Below are 19,774 nucleotides of genomic sequence, written 5' to 3'. Positions count from 1 at the left end.
GCATTTTATTAGTAGTTCTGAATCCACCATGACACTTCATCTGAACAACCTAAACTGCAAAAGAATCACTAAAATATTATTACACAATATTCATGTATTTTTTTTCAGAATCAATCAAATAAACGCTTCCTCTAACTTTTATTAAATGTTGTCTCATAAGATATACCATGAACTCCTTTTCAGATTACTATGTAATGCTTTCTATGACAGTCAAATTAAGTATTATGATGAAATTTATGTACAGTAATTCTTATTATTTTCTCAAGTTATATCTCTTGGTAGCTATGATTATGACAATTTTTATATGCTGAATGATACAAAGAACAAATTATATAGAACTTCCAAGCACAGGCAACTGAGGATGATCTGGTAAATCCATTTAAGTACACATATAAAATTATTATGCATAAGCGAAACCACCCAAAGATGCTAGGAGGTGGATATTGCCCAAAACATCAGAATTAGAGGCTGGTTATACTTGAGTGTCTTGAGCGAGCTCTCTTACAGCAGTGGAGTACTTATTTAATTTTGCTACAAAAAAAGCCTGGTTGGGAAACTTAGGTGCATATATAAAGACACCTCCAAAATTCTTAAGCATAAACAAATCCACCCAAACATGCTAGGAGGAGGATGGTCCCAAAACCATCAAAGTCAGAGGCTGATTATACTCGAGTGTCCTGAATCAGCTCTATTACAGAAGTGCAGTAATTAGTTCATTTTAATACAATAAAACCTAGTTGGAAATATTGGTTATCTCTAAAGAGATTTACATTATTCTAGAGCTTTGGGTGTTTATAAATATGTGCTTACAACTGATCTTTTAAGAATTTCTTCCGTAAACACATGAACTAGGGCAAAATTGGCATGGGAAAAAATTAACCCACCTACTCCAGTAGCAGAGAAAAAAGTTCTATGGTTTGATTTTTCTCCAGTATTTATGACATAGTTGTTCAGATCTTAATCATTTTAAGGAGAATTTGAAAATTTGAACAATCACAATGCTTGAAGGCCGCCATCATTATTCTAAATTCAGAGTATTATGCTCTGGGATTCACATATTGTCTCCATCTGAAAATCAGTGACTTTGCTTTAAATGTCAAAAATGCTGCAGCCTGGGGTAACCTTATGTGTCCAGCTTATTTGTGTCAGCAAAAGCATCAAAAAGTCAAGGGAGAGATGTGGAAGAAAGAGGCCGTGATTTATGTATCTTCCTGCCACTACTTTCATTAAGCATTGATACAATAAGCCTTTGCTTCTCCCACGTTTCTTCTCCAAAGACAGCACTGGTCTGTCTGTGATGGCTTAAGAAAGATGTATTTTTGAAAGAACGTTGTATCAAATACCTCCTGAAGGCCCTTTGGATAATAACTGCTGATACCTCCTCTTGTTTTCTTTTAAGAGTGGAAGAAATTGGATTGGCAACCACAGTATTTTCTTCAATGAATAATTCAAGACTATCTAAATCTCCACATTCTCCCAAGACTCGTTTACTGAAAGCACGCAAGATATCCAAGTGATGGATCTTATCTCCACTAAATATAGGGAAGTCCATGGATATAAGCTGGATGTTATTGGGCTTTGGAATGCGCAAGGGTTCTGCCAGAGCATCTGCAAAGTCTGAAAGAGCAGAATAGTCAATAAACTGTGTTGCCAGAGGATCAAATTTTCCCCAGGTCTCATAAAACATATCAAAGTCCTCCTCACAAAGAGGATCTGTGCTTTCTTCGGTGGCAACATTTAAGTTCTCTAAAATGACAGCTATGTATATATTTACAACAATAAGAAAATTTATAATGACATAGCTTACAAAATAAAAAATACCAAATATTCTATTACTGCAGTTAGTTTTATCTTCCTCTTCTAAATCTAAGTTTGGAGCACATGTATCAGATTCACTTAACAAAGGGGCCAGAAGACTATCCCAGCCAGCTGATGTTGTAATTTGGAAGAGACAGAGAATGCTTCCAGAAAAGGTTTGAAAGTTGAAAATGTTATCAATCCCACCTTCCCAGGGAAGACAGGCAAAGTTTGCCATGCCCACAATGGCATAAATGAACATAATTAGGAAAAGCAAAAGGCCAACGTTGACCAGTGCAGGAAGAGACATCAGTAATGCAAAGAGAAGGGTTCGAATTCCTCTCGCTTTTCGAATCAATCTCAGGATTCGGCCAATTCGCACCAAACGAATAGTTCTCAAAAGTGTAGGAGAGATGAATTTTTTAAAGGCTTCAGAAACTCCAATACCTTTGAAGGAAGAGAAAAACCAAAGTGTTGTCAAGGCATATTAGTCAAAGTTATTTCTGCTTTGTTATATTCTGTGCTTTAGGTGTCAGAAGTAACACTGACCATATTACACCACTTTCCACACAAACATCATCAGTACTGAAACTGCTTACAAAGCAGCTTAGGAAAGGAAAGACAAATCATAATACCTTTCAATATTAAAAAGATATCAAGATTATGCATAGTTTGGAAACTCCATCCTCCCAGATTCCTCTGATTCAGGGCTGGTGAAGTTACACATTCATTGCTCAAGTACTTAAAAATGCTTTTAGCTCCATTCAGTTCCCGTGCTGGAAGCTGTGGAAATTGCCTCCTAGCTGCTGTCTGCTGCTTCTTTACAGGCCTGATCACATGCTAAATGTGAGGCTTTGACTAATGCTTGGTACTTGAAGGAGAGCAGAGAAGACCAAGAGGATTCTAAAGAAAAACTGTCTTGTAGCATTTATCCCCCATTACCTCCCGTTCTAACAGAGTAAGGGTACAGCAGGAATGCAAATGGTTGCTAACAGAGGGGTTAAGGAGTCATCATTTTCCTGGGTTGCACGGGACAGCAAAGGGTTTCTGTGCTTAGGCACAAAACAGAGAACTCAGAGCAGTTTTTCTTTCCTGTCCTTTATTCTGTGATATAACCTGAGCCTGAGCGGGAAGCACAGACCAAATAAACTGTACAAGAAACTGGAGCTATCTATGACCCTTTGTAGAGGTAATGATCAGCATCTAGTCTTATTTGAAAAGCCAAAAAAGCCAAATCAGTTTTAATGAGACTTTTCACAGTCATGAACAGTGGTCCAGATTTAGAATGGTGCTGAGTAGTTATGTTTTCCTGAGCTTTCTAAATCAGCAATCAGGATCTGCCTTCTTTAAAGCAGGACCTTTCTCATTTTTCAAGCAAATATATTTTTAACATGAATTTGCTTTGTGAAAGTAAAATAACTTACTAGGATATGGAAATGGAAAGCATAAAACCAGTCTTACAACAATTTATATACACTAACTTAGAGAAGATGTTAATGAATTAAATTCCTATTCTGTAAATTACTCAATAAAATGCACTACTTAAAGAAAAATAAGAATTGAAAACTCCATTTATCTTTTAGTGCTGTGAAAAAATATAAAAGAAAACAAGGAAGGAATTTATAAGGTATCACCGAGTATATAATCTTATTTGAAAAGCCAAAAAAACCCAAGTCAGTTTTAATCAGATTTTTCACAGTCACAAATAATGGTCCAAATTTAGAATTGTGCTGAAAAATTATGTTTTCCTGAGCTTTCTAAATCAGCAATCAGGATCTGTTCTCTGTAAAGTAGGTCCAGGAAAAATTAAATACATCTTTCTCATTTTTCAAGCAATTATATTTTTAGCATGATTTTACTTTTACTGTGAAAACAACAGTTATCATGTTAACATGTAAATCAAAAGCATAAAGCCAGTTAGACAACAGGTAAAGTACAGTAATTTGGAGATGTTAATTAATTAAATTCTGCTCTGTTAATTACTCAAAAAACACAATTTTTAAGAAAATAAAAACTGAAAACTCCATTTACCTCTTAGTACTGTGTAAAAATATAAGAGAAAACAAAAATGCATCCTTTTAGAAGGAATGACAGCATATAGTTTGAAAAAGTACAGTGGATCTGGATTTGTTTATCAAATATATCTAAGTGGTTACTTCATACTGAAATTTGGCTCAGTATTGGTAAGACACATTACCTGATTTAGTGATTGGTACTTACTGACTATTGAAAGGACCACAACAAAAAAATCAAATAAGTTCCAGCTGCTTTTGAAGTAATGCTGTCCTAAGGCCAGTATTTTTATGACACATTCCGCTGTAAATACAGCCACAAAAAAATAGTTGATTTTATTAAGAAGTTCCTTGGTGCCTTCCTGGTTATTTTCTGCCATCATAACAAACATATTTAGGCAGATGAAAATCATGATGATGATGTCAAATGCTTTGTGCATTACGATATCAAACAGCAATCCCAGGAACACATTCTGTGGAGAGAACAAGAAATGCTTGATGCTACTTCTAGGACTCAGCCTGCATTCAAATATTAATCAGTTATTTGTGCTTAGAAAGAGAACTTGCAATAATATAAATTTAACAATAAGCTACTAGAAGAATTTTGAGGTGATTTCTTTAGATCTTCAATGAAAACTCACAGTTCTTGGCTAAGTATATTCAGGCATCAAGCAAGAACATTGGCATACATATACCTATTTTTTTATATATATATATATGTATTTATATACATCAGGAAAACATCCAGAGTACATTGTACATTGTATTGCTCTTTTAATAGAAATCCTTACTGAAGCAGATATTTTACTATAAGTAACTCTAATTAAAATGTCGTAAGCGAGAAAAACTCTCAATAGTTACTATGAAAAGCCAGGCCTGGAAATAAATTTAAGGAACTAAAAGAAATAAAGCATAAGATTATCTAAAAGCAAATAACTGCCATGGGGGCATGTACTATTCTCGTGATATTCATTCTCACCTGCAATAATCCAATCTAGTGGCAGAAGCAATGTCATGCAACTTAAGTAACCAAGGTCATGGTAGGAATATCAAACACTTAATATGAACCTTTATAAACAGGTTATACATTTGGATAGGTCATAAATAGGATATAAATTTTCCTAATTAATGACCACAAACAAAGGCTCTTTTAGATGGAATTAAGCAAAAGAGATAAAATGTAAATACTACATTGAATGAGGAAGATGATGGGCTCTAAGGCAAAGTTTATTTCCCTGTGCCTGGGCTACTGAGTTCAAATATGGTCACCATCGTTGTATCTTCTGCCATGTTCTACTTAAGATGGTCTCACCGATGGTCTTGGGATGGGTTTTTGAGGTTTCTTGGATCCAAGTTTTTTTAGGGCATTATAGTACTTTTCCTGTTTCTTAGACAAAAATAAATCTTTTCCACCTAAGTAAAGGGAAAGAATATTATTGTTTAGCTGAAGTTTATGCAGTTCCCTAAATACCAGCAACTTTCTGTAAAAAAGAGTAAGTTACAGCTGTCCTGAGTGGGACCTAAGACAGCACAGAGACAAAATGTGTCTTCACTATTTTTCCTTTTCCCCTTCATCTTTGTCCTGGAAAGAGCTGATCTGGGTTTGATCATGGAAGTCTAGTCTAGGCAGTGTTCTCAAGTCAGTTCTCTCAAGTGTGAGAGAAGTTTTAGAAATCTATTTTATATTTTAAAAATTACATATGATTCATCAAGAAGGGAAACACTTTCTATTTTGGGGAAGGTAGAAATAGAAATCTATTGCTGGACAAGCAAGTAAATAGAGGATGATGAGACCCAGTTCTACAGGGGGTTCCTGACAATTAATTTCTTATTCCCATCTACACTCCCTGTATTACTTAGCAATCTCTTTGAACCCAGGATTCAGAAGCCACTCATCAATCATAAAAGCAATGAGTGATCAGTATTTTGTACAACAAACGTGCAACAATGTTCAGTAGGGTATCTGCAATTTCAGTCACTCTGGAAAGACCTCTGAAAATTCCATTTGACTTCACTATATGGAATCACATGGAAATTTCCTGAGAATAAGCAAAGAAATGAAAGATGAAAAAATGACAGAAAAAAATCACACCGAAAAAAATCACACCAAAAAAAATATCAATCACAGCATGTACTAAGAAAAAAGGATTACGTCCCCATAAACTTCCAGTAAATGTTCAGGCTAATGAACTACTTGACCACTGTTGTTTCTATCTGTTTGGNGAAGATGATGGGCTCTAAGGCAAAGTTTATTTCCCTGTGCCTGGGCTACTGAGTTCAAATATGGTCACCATCGTTGTATCTTCTGCCATGTTCTACTTAAGATGGTCTCACCGATGGTCTTGGGATGGGTTTTTGAGGTTTCTTGGATCCAAGTTTTTTTAGGGCATTATAGTACTTTTTCTGTTCCTCAGTCAAAAATAGATCTTTTCCACCTAAGTAAAGGGAAAGAATATTGTTGTTCAGCTAGACATCTACATGTCAAACCAGCATTCACTTAAGCAAATTGGGATTACAGGAGACATTGAGTTAGCTCTAGTAGTACTTATCTTTTTCCTTTGTTGGTTAAAATTGCTGATAACCACTCCAATAAAAAGATTCAGCATGTAGAAAGATCCAAAAATAATGAAAACCACAAAGTATATGTACATGTGTAAGCTTGCTTCAAACTTTGGCTGTTCATCGATCTGTTAAAAAAAGTCAAAGCAGAAAAAGAATTTTGGAAAAATGAGATAATCACAGCTTTACCATTTCCAATTTATAATAACAGATCTTTTTATTGTCATGAGAGATAAATTATTTCCACGCATTTACATCTTTACCTGGATGTACAGGTAGAACCACTCTCTTGTTCTGTCTTGCTACTGATTGTAAAGATAGTGACAAACAGGGCTATAGAGACAAATCCAGCTTCAGCAAATTTTTAAGTCATAACGAACCAGTTCCAATCAGAAGGGATGCTGTGAATACCCTGATTAAAAACAACAGCTCAGACTAAACACAGTGGGGACCAGCCATCCTCTGGAATGCTGTCCCAGACAAGAGGCAATTCTAAAGCCCCAGCTCACTAAGATCAGCCCTACAAGGAACAATCACGTTAATCAGCAACTATTTCACTGCAGTCAAGAGCACAGAGACTGAAGGAGTGAGAAAAAGGTAAATTCAGTTAAACATAGAGAAGTTAAAACACACTGTCCTGGTAAGAGAGTGAGGAACAGCACATGCAAAGGGGGAAGAAATAGTGAGGGTGTCAAACATAGGGAAGAAAAACTCCTGAAATAACTGCTCTAGCTGCATGCTGTTTCAATGTTTAAAAAGGAAGAAAATTTGCACAGTCCCTCTAAGAGCTTCTGTATTCTGTTCCCAAAAGAGACTTGCACAAAGCTTGCAACATCTTCCCCTCTGCATTCCTGACATAGCAAGCTTTTTGTGGTGTCACTCTACTTTGACCAGTTTCTTTTGTCTAAGTTCCAGATTTTTGGTACTCCAAGGTTTCACTGTGTAGTTTGATGCCTTCAACCACTTGTATTTTTGATTTGATTACATGGATGGAAAAGGGAAGAAGAAAAGGGAAAAGAACTAAATTGTCATTTTAGTGACATACCTGACGTGAATCCACTGCTGCATACATAATATCCATCCAGCCTTTAAAAGTTGCCTGAAAAAAAATGCATTATTAAGTTTGTTATCACTGAGAAAAAATCAGGTATAACTAATATAAATGTGTTGATAGTTGCAGAAAATTAGCAGTGTGCTATAAAAATGTGGATGACTTCTAAAGATCTGCTTGGAAGTATCACTGGAGTTTAGTAAAGGGAAAAAAAATATTTCCTGAAAAGAAAACAAAAAAAAAGCATGACTCATGTGTAATGTGTGTTAATGTTAACTCTCATTAAATTCAAAAGTTTTGTAAAAATAATCAGTAAAATTTTCAGTTTAACTTACAAATATAATGTAAAAGGATAAAAACATTTTCTGAGAAAACAGCAAACAATTCCTTCCTGCAATTTTTAGCAACTCAGCAGAATCATAGAATACTTTGGAGGATCCAAGGCAAAGAACTTCATCCAAAAACAATACAGGGATAACAGCCAATTTAAAAATTGCCTTTCTCTCCTTTGTTGTCATGTTAGGGAGCTCAATAAATTAGTATCCCAACCCTTCATGACTTCTACAGCAAAAGAAAATATAAATAAACTGTGCCCTGATTTTCTTTCTCATCCAATCTAAGCTAGAGAAAATGAGAATATTTTTAATTCAGTAACTAGCAGACTCTGTCAGGCTTACTGTGTTAATCAAAATTAAAACAAAATTGAAAAGCCATGAAACAGAAGTCTTGATTTTATGAGTTCTTGAGCATATACTCAGGTGTTACTTAGGAGGAAATGAGCAGGTCACCAACAAAGAAAATATATATGGAAGGTAAAAAATATCCCCAATTTCAGTGGGATAAACAGAAGCATAGAGGTTTCCCATGGTTGGGCTGCTCAACCCATTTCCTTGAAGAAAACAAAACTGAGAATGTTTTTATAGAACTCACCACTTGGAGCAGAGCCAAGTATCCCATCCCAACATTATCAAAGTTTACAGGAGAATTTGTCCATTTTCCACCATAAGACACACAATCACGTCTGTTATTAATGAGACTGATATTTCCTTCCTGGAGTATGCATTTTGAAAATCTTTTCCCAAGCCATTTTACTCCTAAAATGTTAAATAGGAGCCAAAAGACAACACAGACGAGCAAAACATTGAAGATTGAGGGGATAGCTCCNGACTTTGTTAGTAAAGGAAATTCTTAGAGTGAAGTTGGACTGTTGTTCCTCAACCCCCAAATATCCTTTCTCTGTTCAAATGCAGAGAGTAGAAGAATTTCTTGTGGGCTTTATTGCTCTCTCTCTCTACCCAGAGCAGCAATGCTCTGACACTTGGTGTATGAGTTGGGCTATGGAAATAAAAAAGGGTTCCTGTAGAGATTCTGTCTTCCAAATGTGAATCTTGAAATTGTAAACCTCTTGTTGGGGTCTACTTTTTTTGAATGAGCAAGAGGTTTATTTGTTTTAAGTTGTCCAAGTGGAATAATTTAGTCAGTTTTTCTTTATATTCTGGATACTTTAAGATCTAAATGAATCAGAACAGAACTCGTTTTTGCCTTCTCATTTCTGAAGCTACGCCCTGCTTCCTCCTCCTCCTCTACTTGGAACAAATTAAGGACTTGGAAGGAAAAGAGAGTTTACAGGTAAATTGCTAAAAACCTTGAGGAAAAGAGGACTCCCGTTTAAAATGTTATTACTTTAAATTCATCCAGTTAAACAGTTATTTGAAAATATTAGACATCTACACATCAAACTAGCATTCACTTAATCAAATTGGGATTAAAGGAGACCCTGAGTTAGTTCAACTAGTACTTATCTTTTTCCTTTGTTGGTTAATATTGTTGATAACCACTCCAATAAAAAAGTTCAACAGGAAGAAAGATCCAAAAATAATAAAAACCACAAAGTATATGTACATATATAAGTTTGCTTCAAACTTTGGCTGTTCATCGATCTGTTAAAAAAAATCAAACCAGAAAAATATTAGTAAAAATGAGATAATCACAGCTTTACCATTTCCAATTTATAACAAGAGATCTTTTTATTGTCATGAGAGATAAATTATTTCCAGGCATTTACATCTTTACCTGGATGTACAGGTAGAACCACTCTCTTGTTCTATCTTGCTACTGATTGTAAAGATAGTGACAAACAGGGCTATAGAGACAAATCCAGCTTTAGCAAATTTTTAAGTAATAAAGAACCAGTTCCAATCAGAAGGGATCCTGTGAATACCCTGATTAAAAACAACAGCTCAGACTAAACACAATGGTGACCAGCCATCCTCTGGAATGCTGTCCCAGACAAGAGGCAATTCTAAAGCCCCAGCTCACTAAGATCAGCCCTACAAGGAACAATCACGTTAATCAGCAACTATTTCACTGCAGTCAAGAGCACAGAGACTGAAGGAGTGAGAAAAAGGTAAATTCAGTTAAACATAGAGAAGTTAAAACACACTGTCCTGGTAAGAGAGTGAGGAACAGCACATGCAAAGGGGGAAGAAATAGTGAGGGTGTCAAATCTAGGGAAGAAAAACTCCTGAAATAACTGCTCTAGCTGCATGCTGTTTCAATGCTCCTGTACATGTCTAAAAAGGAAGAAAATTTGCACAGTCCCTCCAAGAGCTTCTGTATTCTGTTCCCAAAAGAGACTTGCACAAAGTTTGCAACATCTTCCCCTCTGCATTCCTGACATAGCAGGCTTCTGTGTGGTGTCACTCTACTTTGACCAGTTTCTTTTGTCTAAGTTCCAGATTTTTGGTACTCCAAGGATTATTGTTTCACTGTGTAGTTTGATGCCTTCAACCACTTGTATTTTTGACTTGATATTGCAAACAAAGATGAAAAGTAATTACATGGATGGAAAAGGGAAGAAGAAAAGGGAAAAGAACTAAATTGTCATTTTAGTGACATACCTCACGTGAATCCACTGCTGCATACATAATATCCATCCAGCCTTTAAAAGTTGCCTGAAAAAAAATGCATTATTATAGGGAAATATATATGGAAGCTAAAAAATATCCCCAATTTCAGTGGGATAAACAGAAGCATAGAGTGTCCCATGGTTGTGCTGCTCAACCCATTTCCTTGAAGAAAAAAAACTGAGAATGTTTTTATAGAACTCACCACTTGGAGCAGAGCCAAGTATCCCATCCCAACATTATCAAAATTTACAGGAGAATTTGTCCATTTTCCACCATAGGACTCACAATCACTTTTGTCATTAATGAGACTGATATTTCCTTCCTGGAGTATGCACTTTGAAAATTTTTTCCCAAACAATTTTACTCCTAGAATGTTAAATAGGAGCCAAACGACAACACAGACAAGCAAAACGCTGAAGACTGAGGGGATAGCTCCAAGGAGTGCATTGACAACAACCTGAACAAAATGAATGAAAATAATAGTGAATTTTATGTTGTCATTTTCAAAAACATCTTCAAATGCAGCCATTACAAAATATTCACACCGACCCCCAATATCTTTACCTTTATCCCTTCAAATCTTGACAAAGCTCGTAGAGGCCTCAATGCTCTAAGAGTCCTGAGAGATTTCAGGCCACTTCCAGAGGAACAAGGTGATACAACTTTGGGGTCAGGATTTAGTGCCCAGGAAACAATTGACAGCTGTGTTCATAGAATTGGAACCGGGATTATTAAACGGTAAACAAAATTTCCCTTGTTTATGTTACCAAACAGTTAGTATCTGAGCATTACAAGATCTTTGACCAGTAAGTCAAATTAAGAAAATACACATTCAAAGTTATTGTAATATAATTTTACTTCATTCTCTTCTAATATATGAAAAAAATTACGTTTCCTTCATTCTGATTTAAAATGCATTTTTTTCCTGTATGGGTTTTGGTTTTTTTTCAAAACCAGTTCACATAATTTTTTTGACTGCTAATATAATAACCAAGTTGATAATTATGGTACTTATATACACTGCCAGACCAGAAAGGATTTTTCAAATAAAATATTCCCATTTGCTCCATCATTATTCTCAGAGGAGTAAACAATAATTCTTTATTATCACTTAAGATAGTGATGTGGAGACAAAAATTATTTTTTAAAAACACATCCGATATTTTAAATTATTCTAAGAGTAAAAATTAAATGAAAGTATTAGAAAAAAATTTCAATAATTAGGGGTTTTTTTGACTGTTCATGATTTGTCTCTTCTCTCCTAGTAGAAATTCTTGTGTCATTGCCCAGCCATTGGATCTTTTCATGCCTTTCCTCTGATTTGGACAGCACTGCTATTAAGATTAGAAAACTGTAATTGCTGAAGTTATGCTACATGTTCTTTACAAATAGCCATAAGAGGTGATATCTAATAAAAGTTTCTTCAGCAACTTCTGATTACTGCTGAAAATTTCCATTTAAATTTGTTCTAAGGTCTCTTTGGATTGCAGGTTTTTCAGCTTTTGGAAACTGCCTTTCACTCATAATCAGAATTTGCATGTCCAGATCCATCCAGGTAGAAAATGTCAAAAATCAAAATGTATGACAAGCTGAATATAATACTTACACATACAATGACAAAGTCAAGCAAACACCAGGAATTTGTGAAGTAACTGTGCAATCCATAAGCTACCCATTTCAGAAGCATCTCCATCAAAAAGATGAAGGTAAATATTTTATCAGCACAATCTAGGATCATTTTCACTGTTGGTCTATTTTGCAGGTGAATATCTTCAAATGCCTGGAATTTCAGAATTCAGATTTAAAACAGGTCAGTAGTTGCGTGGAAAATTATTCTTAAATTGCACAAGAATACACAGTTTGTCTGATTACAACCATTTCATACTAAATTATGGACAACCACCACTTAGTTTTATACTTAGAAGTAAAAAACTAAAGCCTGACTTGAACACATTAATCACTGTCTTTCAGACTCTGACCTTCCAAATGAATCATCTTTAGTCAGCCTGCAGAGCTGTAATACACACATGGAAAAGAATGACAAACTCCTTATCTGGAACTGTTCATTCCTGGAGTTACAAGTTTTTTCACCTAAACCTTGTGTCATGGTTTGAGGAAAATGCTTTATTGATTGCTGCTGTTCACATCAGTGTTTGCTTGTGTTTAATGCATTTTCTGCCTTGCTAAGTAATTTTAAGTTTTTGATATTGCCAATCTATTCCCAATTCCTTTTACATCTTGCATTATTTCCTCACCAAGCCTCTGGAAATGTATTTATTCCTCCTTTCAAGCACTTCTCCCCTACCTTATAGCCCCATCTCCACTTCATTTAGGTATTACAGCAGACCTGATTTGCTCCCCTGCACTTAAGACATGCCTAAAAATCCAGTCTAAAAGGCCATGGAAAAGGTGGAGCAGGAGCATAGACCACTGAAAAAACAAGGAGCAGAGATGCTCCTAGGTATAATCCAATAAAACCTTTGCACTCCTGTTCTGCAGTGTTAGAAAACAGTGATTCTGCTTCTGGACCTAAACGGGTCTTCCAGTTGTGCCAGAATTAGGAGAAATGCCTCCAGAGCAGAGCTGTCCCTGTGCCCATGGGACTGTTCATTTGAGTGTGGGTAAATGAGAACTTCTGGCATTCATGTACATAAACCTATTTGCCATTTCTGACCTTTTTTCTTGAGCAAGTCTGATCATATGTCCTCTGATTCCCTGCTAAACCTTGGCTACCTTGATCTCCATCTACCAGTCAAACCACCTGCTCCTTAGCAGTGATGTTTTTTCATACTTTTAACTACTGTTTTTCTAACTTTTTAAAGTGTCTACCTACTCTTAATTGCTGCTACCTTTAAAAGTTAGAATCTACTTAAGTTCCTAACTACTCTTCCTTTGCTCTGAGCACTGAGTACTCACATTTCTGTGAATTTATTCTGTCATCACCATCTCATTTAATTTCCTTTCAAGGCAAGGACATCGTGATTTACCTTTGTTCTAACTGGTTCAGACAATTCCCTACCAGCATACAACTTTATAAACAAAGAAAACAAAGAAACAATCAAACNTATTGCCAATCTACTCCCAATTCCTTTTACATCTTGCATTATTTCCTCACCAAGCCTCCACTTCTCCCCTACCCACTTCATTGAGGTATTAACAGCAGACCTGATTTGCTCCCCTGCACTTAAGACATGCCTAAAAATCCAGTCTAAAAAGTCACGGAAAAGGTGGAACAGGAGCATAGACCACTGAAAAAACATGGAGCAGAGATGCTCCTAGGTATAATCCAATAAAACTTATGCACTCCTTTTTTGCAGTGTTAGAAAACAGTGATTCTGCTTCTGGACCTCAGGGGTCTCCCAGTTGTGCCAGAATTAGGAGAAATGCCTCCAGAGCAGAGCTGTCCCTGTGCCCATGGGACTGTTCATTTGAGTGTGGGTAAATGAGAACAACTGGCATTCATGTACATAAACCTATTTGCCATTTCTGACCTTTTTTCTTGGGCAAGTCTGATAAAGTGTCCTCTTATTGCCTGCTAAACCTTGGCTACCTTGATCTCCATCTACCAGTCAAACCACCTGCTCATTAGCAGTGATGTTTTTTCATACTTTTAACTACTTTTTTTCTAACTTTTTAAAGTGTCTACCTACTCTTAATTGCTGTTACCTTAAAAAGTTAGAATCTACTTAAATTCCTAACTACTCTTCTTTTGCTCTGAGCACTGAGCACTCACCATGGACTTTTCTGTGCATTCTTTCTGTGATCACCTCTCTAATTTTCTTTCAAGGCAAGGACACCATTATGCTTCTTTGTTCTATCTGGTTCAGAAAATTCCCTACCAGCATACAACTTTATAAACAAAGAAACCCAACCAAACAAAAAATGGACAAGTCCCTTTTTGCAAGAGGACAACAGTATCTTAGAAATGTGAAAGTTCTCATTGTTAAACATCTTCGATGACAAGAAAATGTTGTTTTGTGTAATTTTTGCACCTGGGTACCAATTAGCTTTGTGTTCAACTTAGAACTTAGAGTACAATAAAGAATAATACAGTTTCCTTCCTTCAGTTTGGTTCCACATAACTAGAGAGGAGGCCTTACAGAAATCCCAGGGATTTCCCTTGGTGATTTTGCCATGGGAATTTAAAAGCAGACAGTTTAAATCTATGGTTCAGTGAACAACCTGAACTTAACGTACACAGAGCAGATTTTATTTGGCAAATTCTGACATTTACCACATAGATCCCTTTCAGATTATTTGGTTGTGTTCCTTCTGCATTATAAAACATTCGTTTTAACAAATTACTTTCAGTCGAGAGTGAATATGCTTTCAAATCATAGAAATTCCCTTATTCTTGAGTAGAAATGGATCTGATCAGGGTAGCAACAAAACATTACCTCACCTATGAGTTTACAGCCAACTTTGCTTTTAGATTCTAATCATAATGTTTTAAAAACGYTTTAAATATTTAGAGGTGCTATTATTTTATTTAAAAGTGCTAAGTAATTTCAGACTCTGGTTTAGCCTTGTAATTAACGCACAAGTGTAGGAAGAACTATGTTCCATGAAAAACTACAATTCCATATAGTTAAATCCATATATTTAAATATCTTATCTAACTGGGGGAAAGTCTTATCACTGTTAAGGGATGCATTTATTACACTTTTTTCTCTCCCTGCTGGAAGGAATGTCAGAGTAGAAGAAATCAATCAAATACTATTATTTTCCTTTACTGACAACAATCAATGCAAAATTAGAGAAATTAAATGCAATTTACCAGTGCTGCACTGCTCAATACTATCACAAAAATCATAAAATATTCAAACCCGCTATGGTTAACAATTCTGTAGCAGGTTTTCCTGAAGTTCCACCAACTTCGGCCTGGAAACTTAGTGATATCCACTACACAACATGGGACACATTTACCACAATCTGAAAAGAGAAAGAACAGTATATTGGTTCCATGGAAAGTGCTAAAACATGGAATCAAAACAGTATAGGGCATCTTAAAGAGAGCTTCTACAGACTAGAGAAAGAATGTGCTGTTTTACCTATGAGGTGATGCTGTGGTTGAAATGATCTAAATATAAAGAAAAGAAAAAACTTGTATGCAAAATTAATCTCTTTTAATAGAGCAACACATACATGGAAAAAACAAATAAGCTTTTGTGCTCTTCTGCAGAAAGGCTGGTGGCCACAAGCAAAAAAGCACCTTTACTTTTATATATCTTTATTTCTTCTTTTTGTTTTGAAAAGAGTGAGTACCTTACTAGTAGGTTAGTCAATTATTATTTTTACTGATTATTTCACTTTATTCCACTGCAGAGACATTACCACTACACTCCCTGTTCACTGCTTTGCACCAGAAACAGTCTCCATGAATCTGTAAAGGCAGCAGGATTGAAGCATGAGAGTCAATGGAGTCTAAGGAGATGGTCAGGTAATCAAAGGCAGATGTCAACACTGGGACGAGCAGGAAAACAGATTCTGCTAATTTGGACATGTTCCAAGTGGATATTTTTTAACACTGGTTCATTTGGTGTTAACACAATAGAGAAAAGATTCCTACTTTCTCCAAAACAGTCCTTAGGTAGGTGTGATTTTTCAGTCTGGAAAAACATCTCCAGACCAACAGCTGCATCCACACTGCTGGCTTCAGAAAAGCTGTGAGCAGCACCACATTTCTGCATGGGAGAAGGAGGAGAATTTATTTGCTTTTCATTAATAAGGTTAACAAGCCAAAAATAAATGAAATTTATCATTCCCCCACCTCCCTCTCCAAAGAATTCTGCAGTCTATAAATTACCTTACTGTTGCTGAACTACCAAAATGAAATTACAAATAACAGGACAGAAAAAGCCAATCCCTACTCTATGTTTCCATGCTTTTAATTTAATAAGTTCCTTGGTTTCTTCTTGTCATCTAAACAGGAGATGCAGGAAGAAGAAGACCTTCTTATGCTACAACTTTGGACAAAAGTCTGACTTCTTCAGGTCAATTCAATTCTCTTTTCATTTTCAGAGATACAAACCATGTCTCAAAAGGCTTGAAGATGGGAAGGCCTAGCAGGATAGAAATGTATGTATGGACTACACACCTCAAAGAATTGTAATTACTGGTAGGTAACCTACACACTTGTAAAACTAAAGACAATAAGGAAAGCAAATATAAGGACAAAAGAGTAAAGAAATCTATCAGCCATAATGTGTAAATGCCCTGAATGGCATGGAAAGTGAAGGCAGGAGGATAGGGATAAGAATGGGAAACCAGAAGAAGGGAGAATTTCCTCTGTTGACAGCCATGATGCTCTACATGAGTCTAAGGTCCTAGGGAATCTTCATCATATACAAAAATGCAATTATTTAAATTAATGGGCACTGCAATGTTTTCAATATTATTTTTAAATATAAACACATTTCAATAATGTATAACAAAGAAAAATTCTGGCAACTGTGCCTAAAACCAGAAAATGCTAATGGGCTTTGACTTTTGGGGGTAGTAATCCAGAAAGATGCTGAATTTCTATTTAATTTTCTAGGTCATCGGAGGCAAGCCATGATTCTCCACCTTTTTTTTGGTATGGAACTGTACTCTACTAGAATAGTAGAATGAGTTGGGTTTCTATACCAGAAAAAGCATGGTTGTTTAGGGAACAACTTCTAGAGAGCACATTTTTGCATCCAGGAATGACAGCAAACAGAATAATCCAGAGAAACAAGTAGCATGTATCAGACATGCTTACAGTAAGTGTGTTTCCTGGTTAATTTCTGTTTCCTTATTTTGTACAAAATTATACATTAAGTTACACCATTAACCATGGCTATTGATGAGACACAAACCTCCATGCTATTACTGTCTCTAGAGAGATGTGCCACCTCCATAGGCATCATAATTGCTACTCTTCAAAAAATCCCAATCTGTCCTGTCATTGCTGAATGAGAGAACAGCTGTGACAGTTTGAATCTCTAGCATATTCCACAAGTTGATAAAAGTTAGAATTACCTCTTTTTGCTCTTGCTTTTCATGTGTTACTGTGAAAACATTTATAGTTTCAGGAGTCCCAAAAATCTGACTGAAGCTGCCTGACCTCTGCTGCTGTTCTTTATGTCCTAATCTGTCTCCCTGCAGGAAATAATGTAAAACTGTTGATTTTCCACATCAGGTGTGATAGACACCTGAAATATCTCAAACAGGCCTATGTACGATCATGACAGTACAAATGTATAACTCACATGCAGAAAGACTTGAGCTTTATCCTGCCCGATGCAAGAAAATCACAAGATATAAAGGGAAATCCAAAGTATCATAGAGGTGAAAAGGTAATTAAAAAAAAAATAATTCTTTTTTGAGGTGCAGCTTTTCTTCCCATTTTCTTTGGATGCCATGCAACTGCAAAGCAACATATAAGCAGCTGAAGAGGCCTGTGTTAGAAACTATCCAAGTGTAAGACAAAGGAGACAAAAAGAAGGAATGTCTGTCTTCATCAAACTTCGTTTATTTTTTGACAGCAATAGTTGGAAACAAAACAGACAAAAGCAGAATTAGGGCTATCCATGAAGAGAATGGTGAAAAAGTGGATATTCAAAATGTCTTTGGCAAATGAAGACTATTTGGTAGCCCTTGCACTAGAAGAACAAAGAAAGTAAAATGGCAGAAATGACAGAAGGGATAATATTTACTGTGGAGTCTTTGAGATGGCAATTACAGATGTAAGTTACATATTTTGTTTTAAATGTGAATAGTTCATACCTGTTTTCTGTGTTCTGTTTCTGTGAATACAGTGTGCTCATCATCACTTTTGTCACTGTAACTCTCTGCTGCTTCAGTGGGAACACAGGTACTGTGACTGTTGGAAAGATCATATTTCCTTGATATTGAGGAATGCTCTTCATTATGGTAATACTCTGTGTCAAAGCAATTGTTGTCTATGTATTTTCTGACATCTGTCATGGCATAATTATTATCCTCTATGTTTTTGCCAGAAATTTCTTCCAAAGTCTTCTTTTTCTCTGTTTTTCTGAGGCTTCCTTTCATTTTTCTACCACAAGAATCCAGAATTCTGTCTTTCAAAGACTTCAGGCCCTTGAGAATCTGTGCAAGGGCAATCTGACATTTAGTCCTTTCTCCAGGTTCCTCTTGTCCTCCTGAGCTGTGAGTATCCAACAAACTCAGCAGCAGGGCAATGAACAAGTTGAGTACCTTGAAATAGTTAAAGTAAGTTGGAGACACCACTGCTAACAGAAAAGTCACTTCAGAAACCCTCAGTCTTGCTTTCCTCAACCAATGCCATGAAATTATTTACTATTATATTGCAATATTATTATAGTATGATCTGGTCCCTTTCTGGAAGGAATGGCAGGAGAAAACAGAAGGACGTGAGGGTTTGGGTATATCAAATATATTTTCACCTGCTCTGATGTCCATAATGTATGAGGAGATAGATATGTTGAAAAACAGCAAAGATGAATTTTAATAACACCACCATCCAAAAGGGTCTGGTATAGACCAACAAACCAAGCATATGAAAAAGATTTTGTCTTCCAGTACATTTACATTCCATCTACTATATGTCACACAAACCAGAAAATCTGGGTGTGGTAAACTCTTGATAATTCAAGTTGATAAGCATTAAAAGCACTGAACAGTTGGTTATTGGATCCTATCAACACAAAAGATGAAGAGATCAGATACCACATTATCAGAAGCACTGCACTTCTATACTGTGGGTAGAGGGAATAATTTTGTATTGCCTCTACATGTTACGTGAGAAAGAGAAAGAGAGGGGAAAAGTGAAAAAAAAAAGAAAGATAGAAGAAAAACATGCCAAGTGACATCCAGAAAAGAGAATAGTGTGAATACTCTTGAAATGATAAAGTTTCCCTCTGAAAAAATCAGTTGCCAGTGTAACTGAGTGCATTCAGTAGGGACTGGGAATCAGCTTAAAACTCACCACCAGGTTTCCTATCACCAGGACTGGCAAGAAAATGGTAATACATTTCTCTTTTCCAGCCACTTCCATACATTCCCACATCATTTCAATCCATTCTCCACATAATATTCGGAATATAATTAGGAATGAATGATACAAATCCTTCATATGCCAGCGTAACTCCCCATTGGTGCTTATTTTATGAAAGTTTTCTTCATAATCACTGCCCAGAAGATGCATTCCTAGTACAGCAAAAATAACTACAGTGAAAGCCAAAACCAGAGTGAGGTTAGTCACAGCACTAGATGAATTTAGCATAATTTTCATAAGAGTATTTAAGGCTGGCCAATACTTTGCCAATTTGAAGATCCTGATCTGTAAATAAAACATAAGAGAAAAAAGGTAAAGTCAAACACAGCCCAGACAGCACAGCCCACATAAAAACCAGACCCTGCATTTATCATGCTGCCTTTACTGCAGTAACACTGTCATTTTCCCCAAGAAAGGCTTTTAATTG

General features: G+C 36.0%; 1 protein-coding gene across 1 annotated transcript in view; it reads right to left on the bottom strand.

Annotated features, from left to right (window-relative positions):
* Positions 1-959: 959 nt before the first annotated feature.
* The window catches only part of LOC108638694 (sodium channel protein type 5 subunit alpha-like), a 35,056-nt gene continuing 16,241 nt past the window's right edge, over positions 960-19,774 (bottom strand). The window contains exons 15-27 of the mRNA XM_029957802.1: positions 19,279-19,651; positions 18,078-18,527; positions 15,898-16,012; positions 15,106-15,260; positions 11,919-12,108; positions 11,340-11,348; positions 10,893-10,990; positions 10,531-10,785; positions 7,414-7,467; positions 6,355-6,496; positions 6,144-6,244; positions 4,018-4,282; positions 960-2,244 (exon numbers count right to left, since the gene is read on the bottom strand). Coding sequence (XP_029813662.1) covers positions 1,166-2,244; positions 4,018-4,282; positions 6,144-6,244; positions 6,355-6,496; positions 7,414-7,467; positions 10,531-10,785; positions 10,893-10,990; positions 11,340-11,348; positions 11,919-12,108; positions 15,106-15,260; positions 15,898-16,012; positions 18,078-18,527; positions 19,279-19,651 — 3,286 coding nt within the window. The 3' untranslated portion in view covers positions 960-1,165. The remainder of the gene's footprint in view (positions 2,245-4,017; positions 4,283-6,143; positions 6,245-6,354; positions 6,497-7,413; positions 7,468-10,530; positions 10,786-10,892; positions 10,991-11,339; positions 11,349-11,918; positions 12,109-15,105; positions 15,261-15,897; positions 16,013-18,077; positions 18,528-19,278; positions 19,652-19,774) is intronic.

Source organism: Manacus vitellinus, unplaced genomic scaffold, assembly GCF_001715985.3.
Source record: "Manacus vitellinus isolate BGI_N305 unplaced genomic scaffold, ASM171598v3 scaffold_12_pilon, whole genome shotgun sequence".
NCBI classification, from domain to species: domain Eukaryota; kingdom Metazoa; phylum Chordata; class Aves; order Passeriformes; family Pipridae; genus Manacus; species Manacus vitellinus.
The sequence above is the reverse complement of the archived record's forward strand: the minus strand, read 5'-3'. Positions and strand labels throughout refer to the sequence as shown.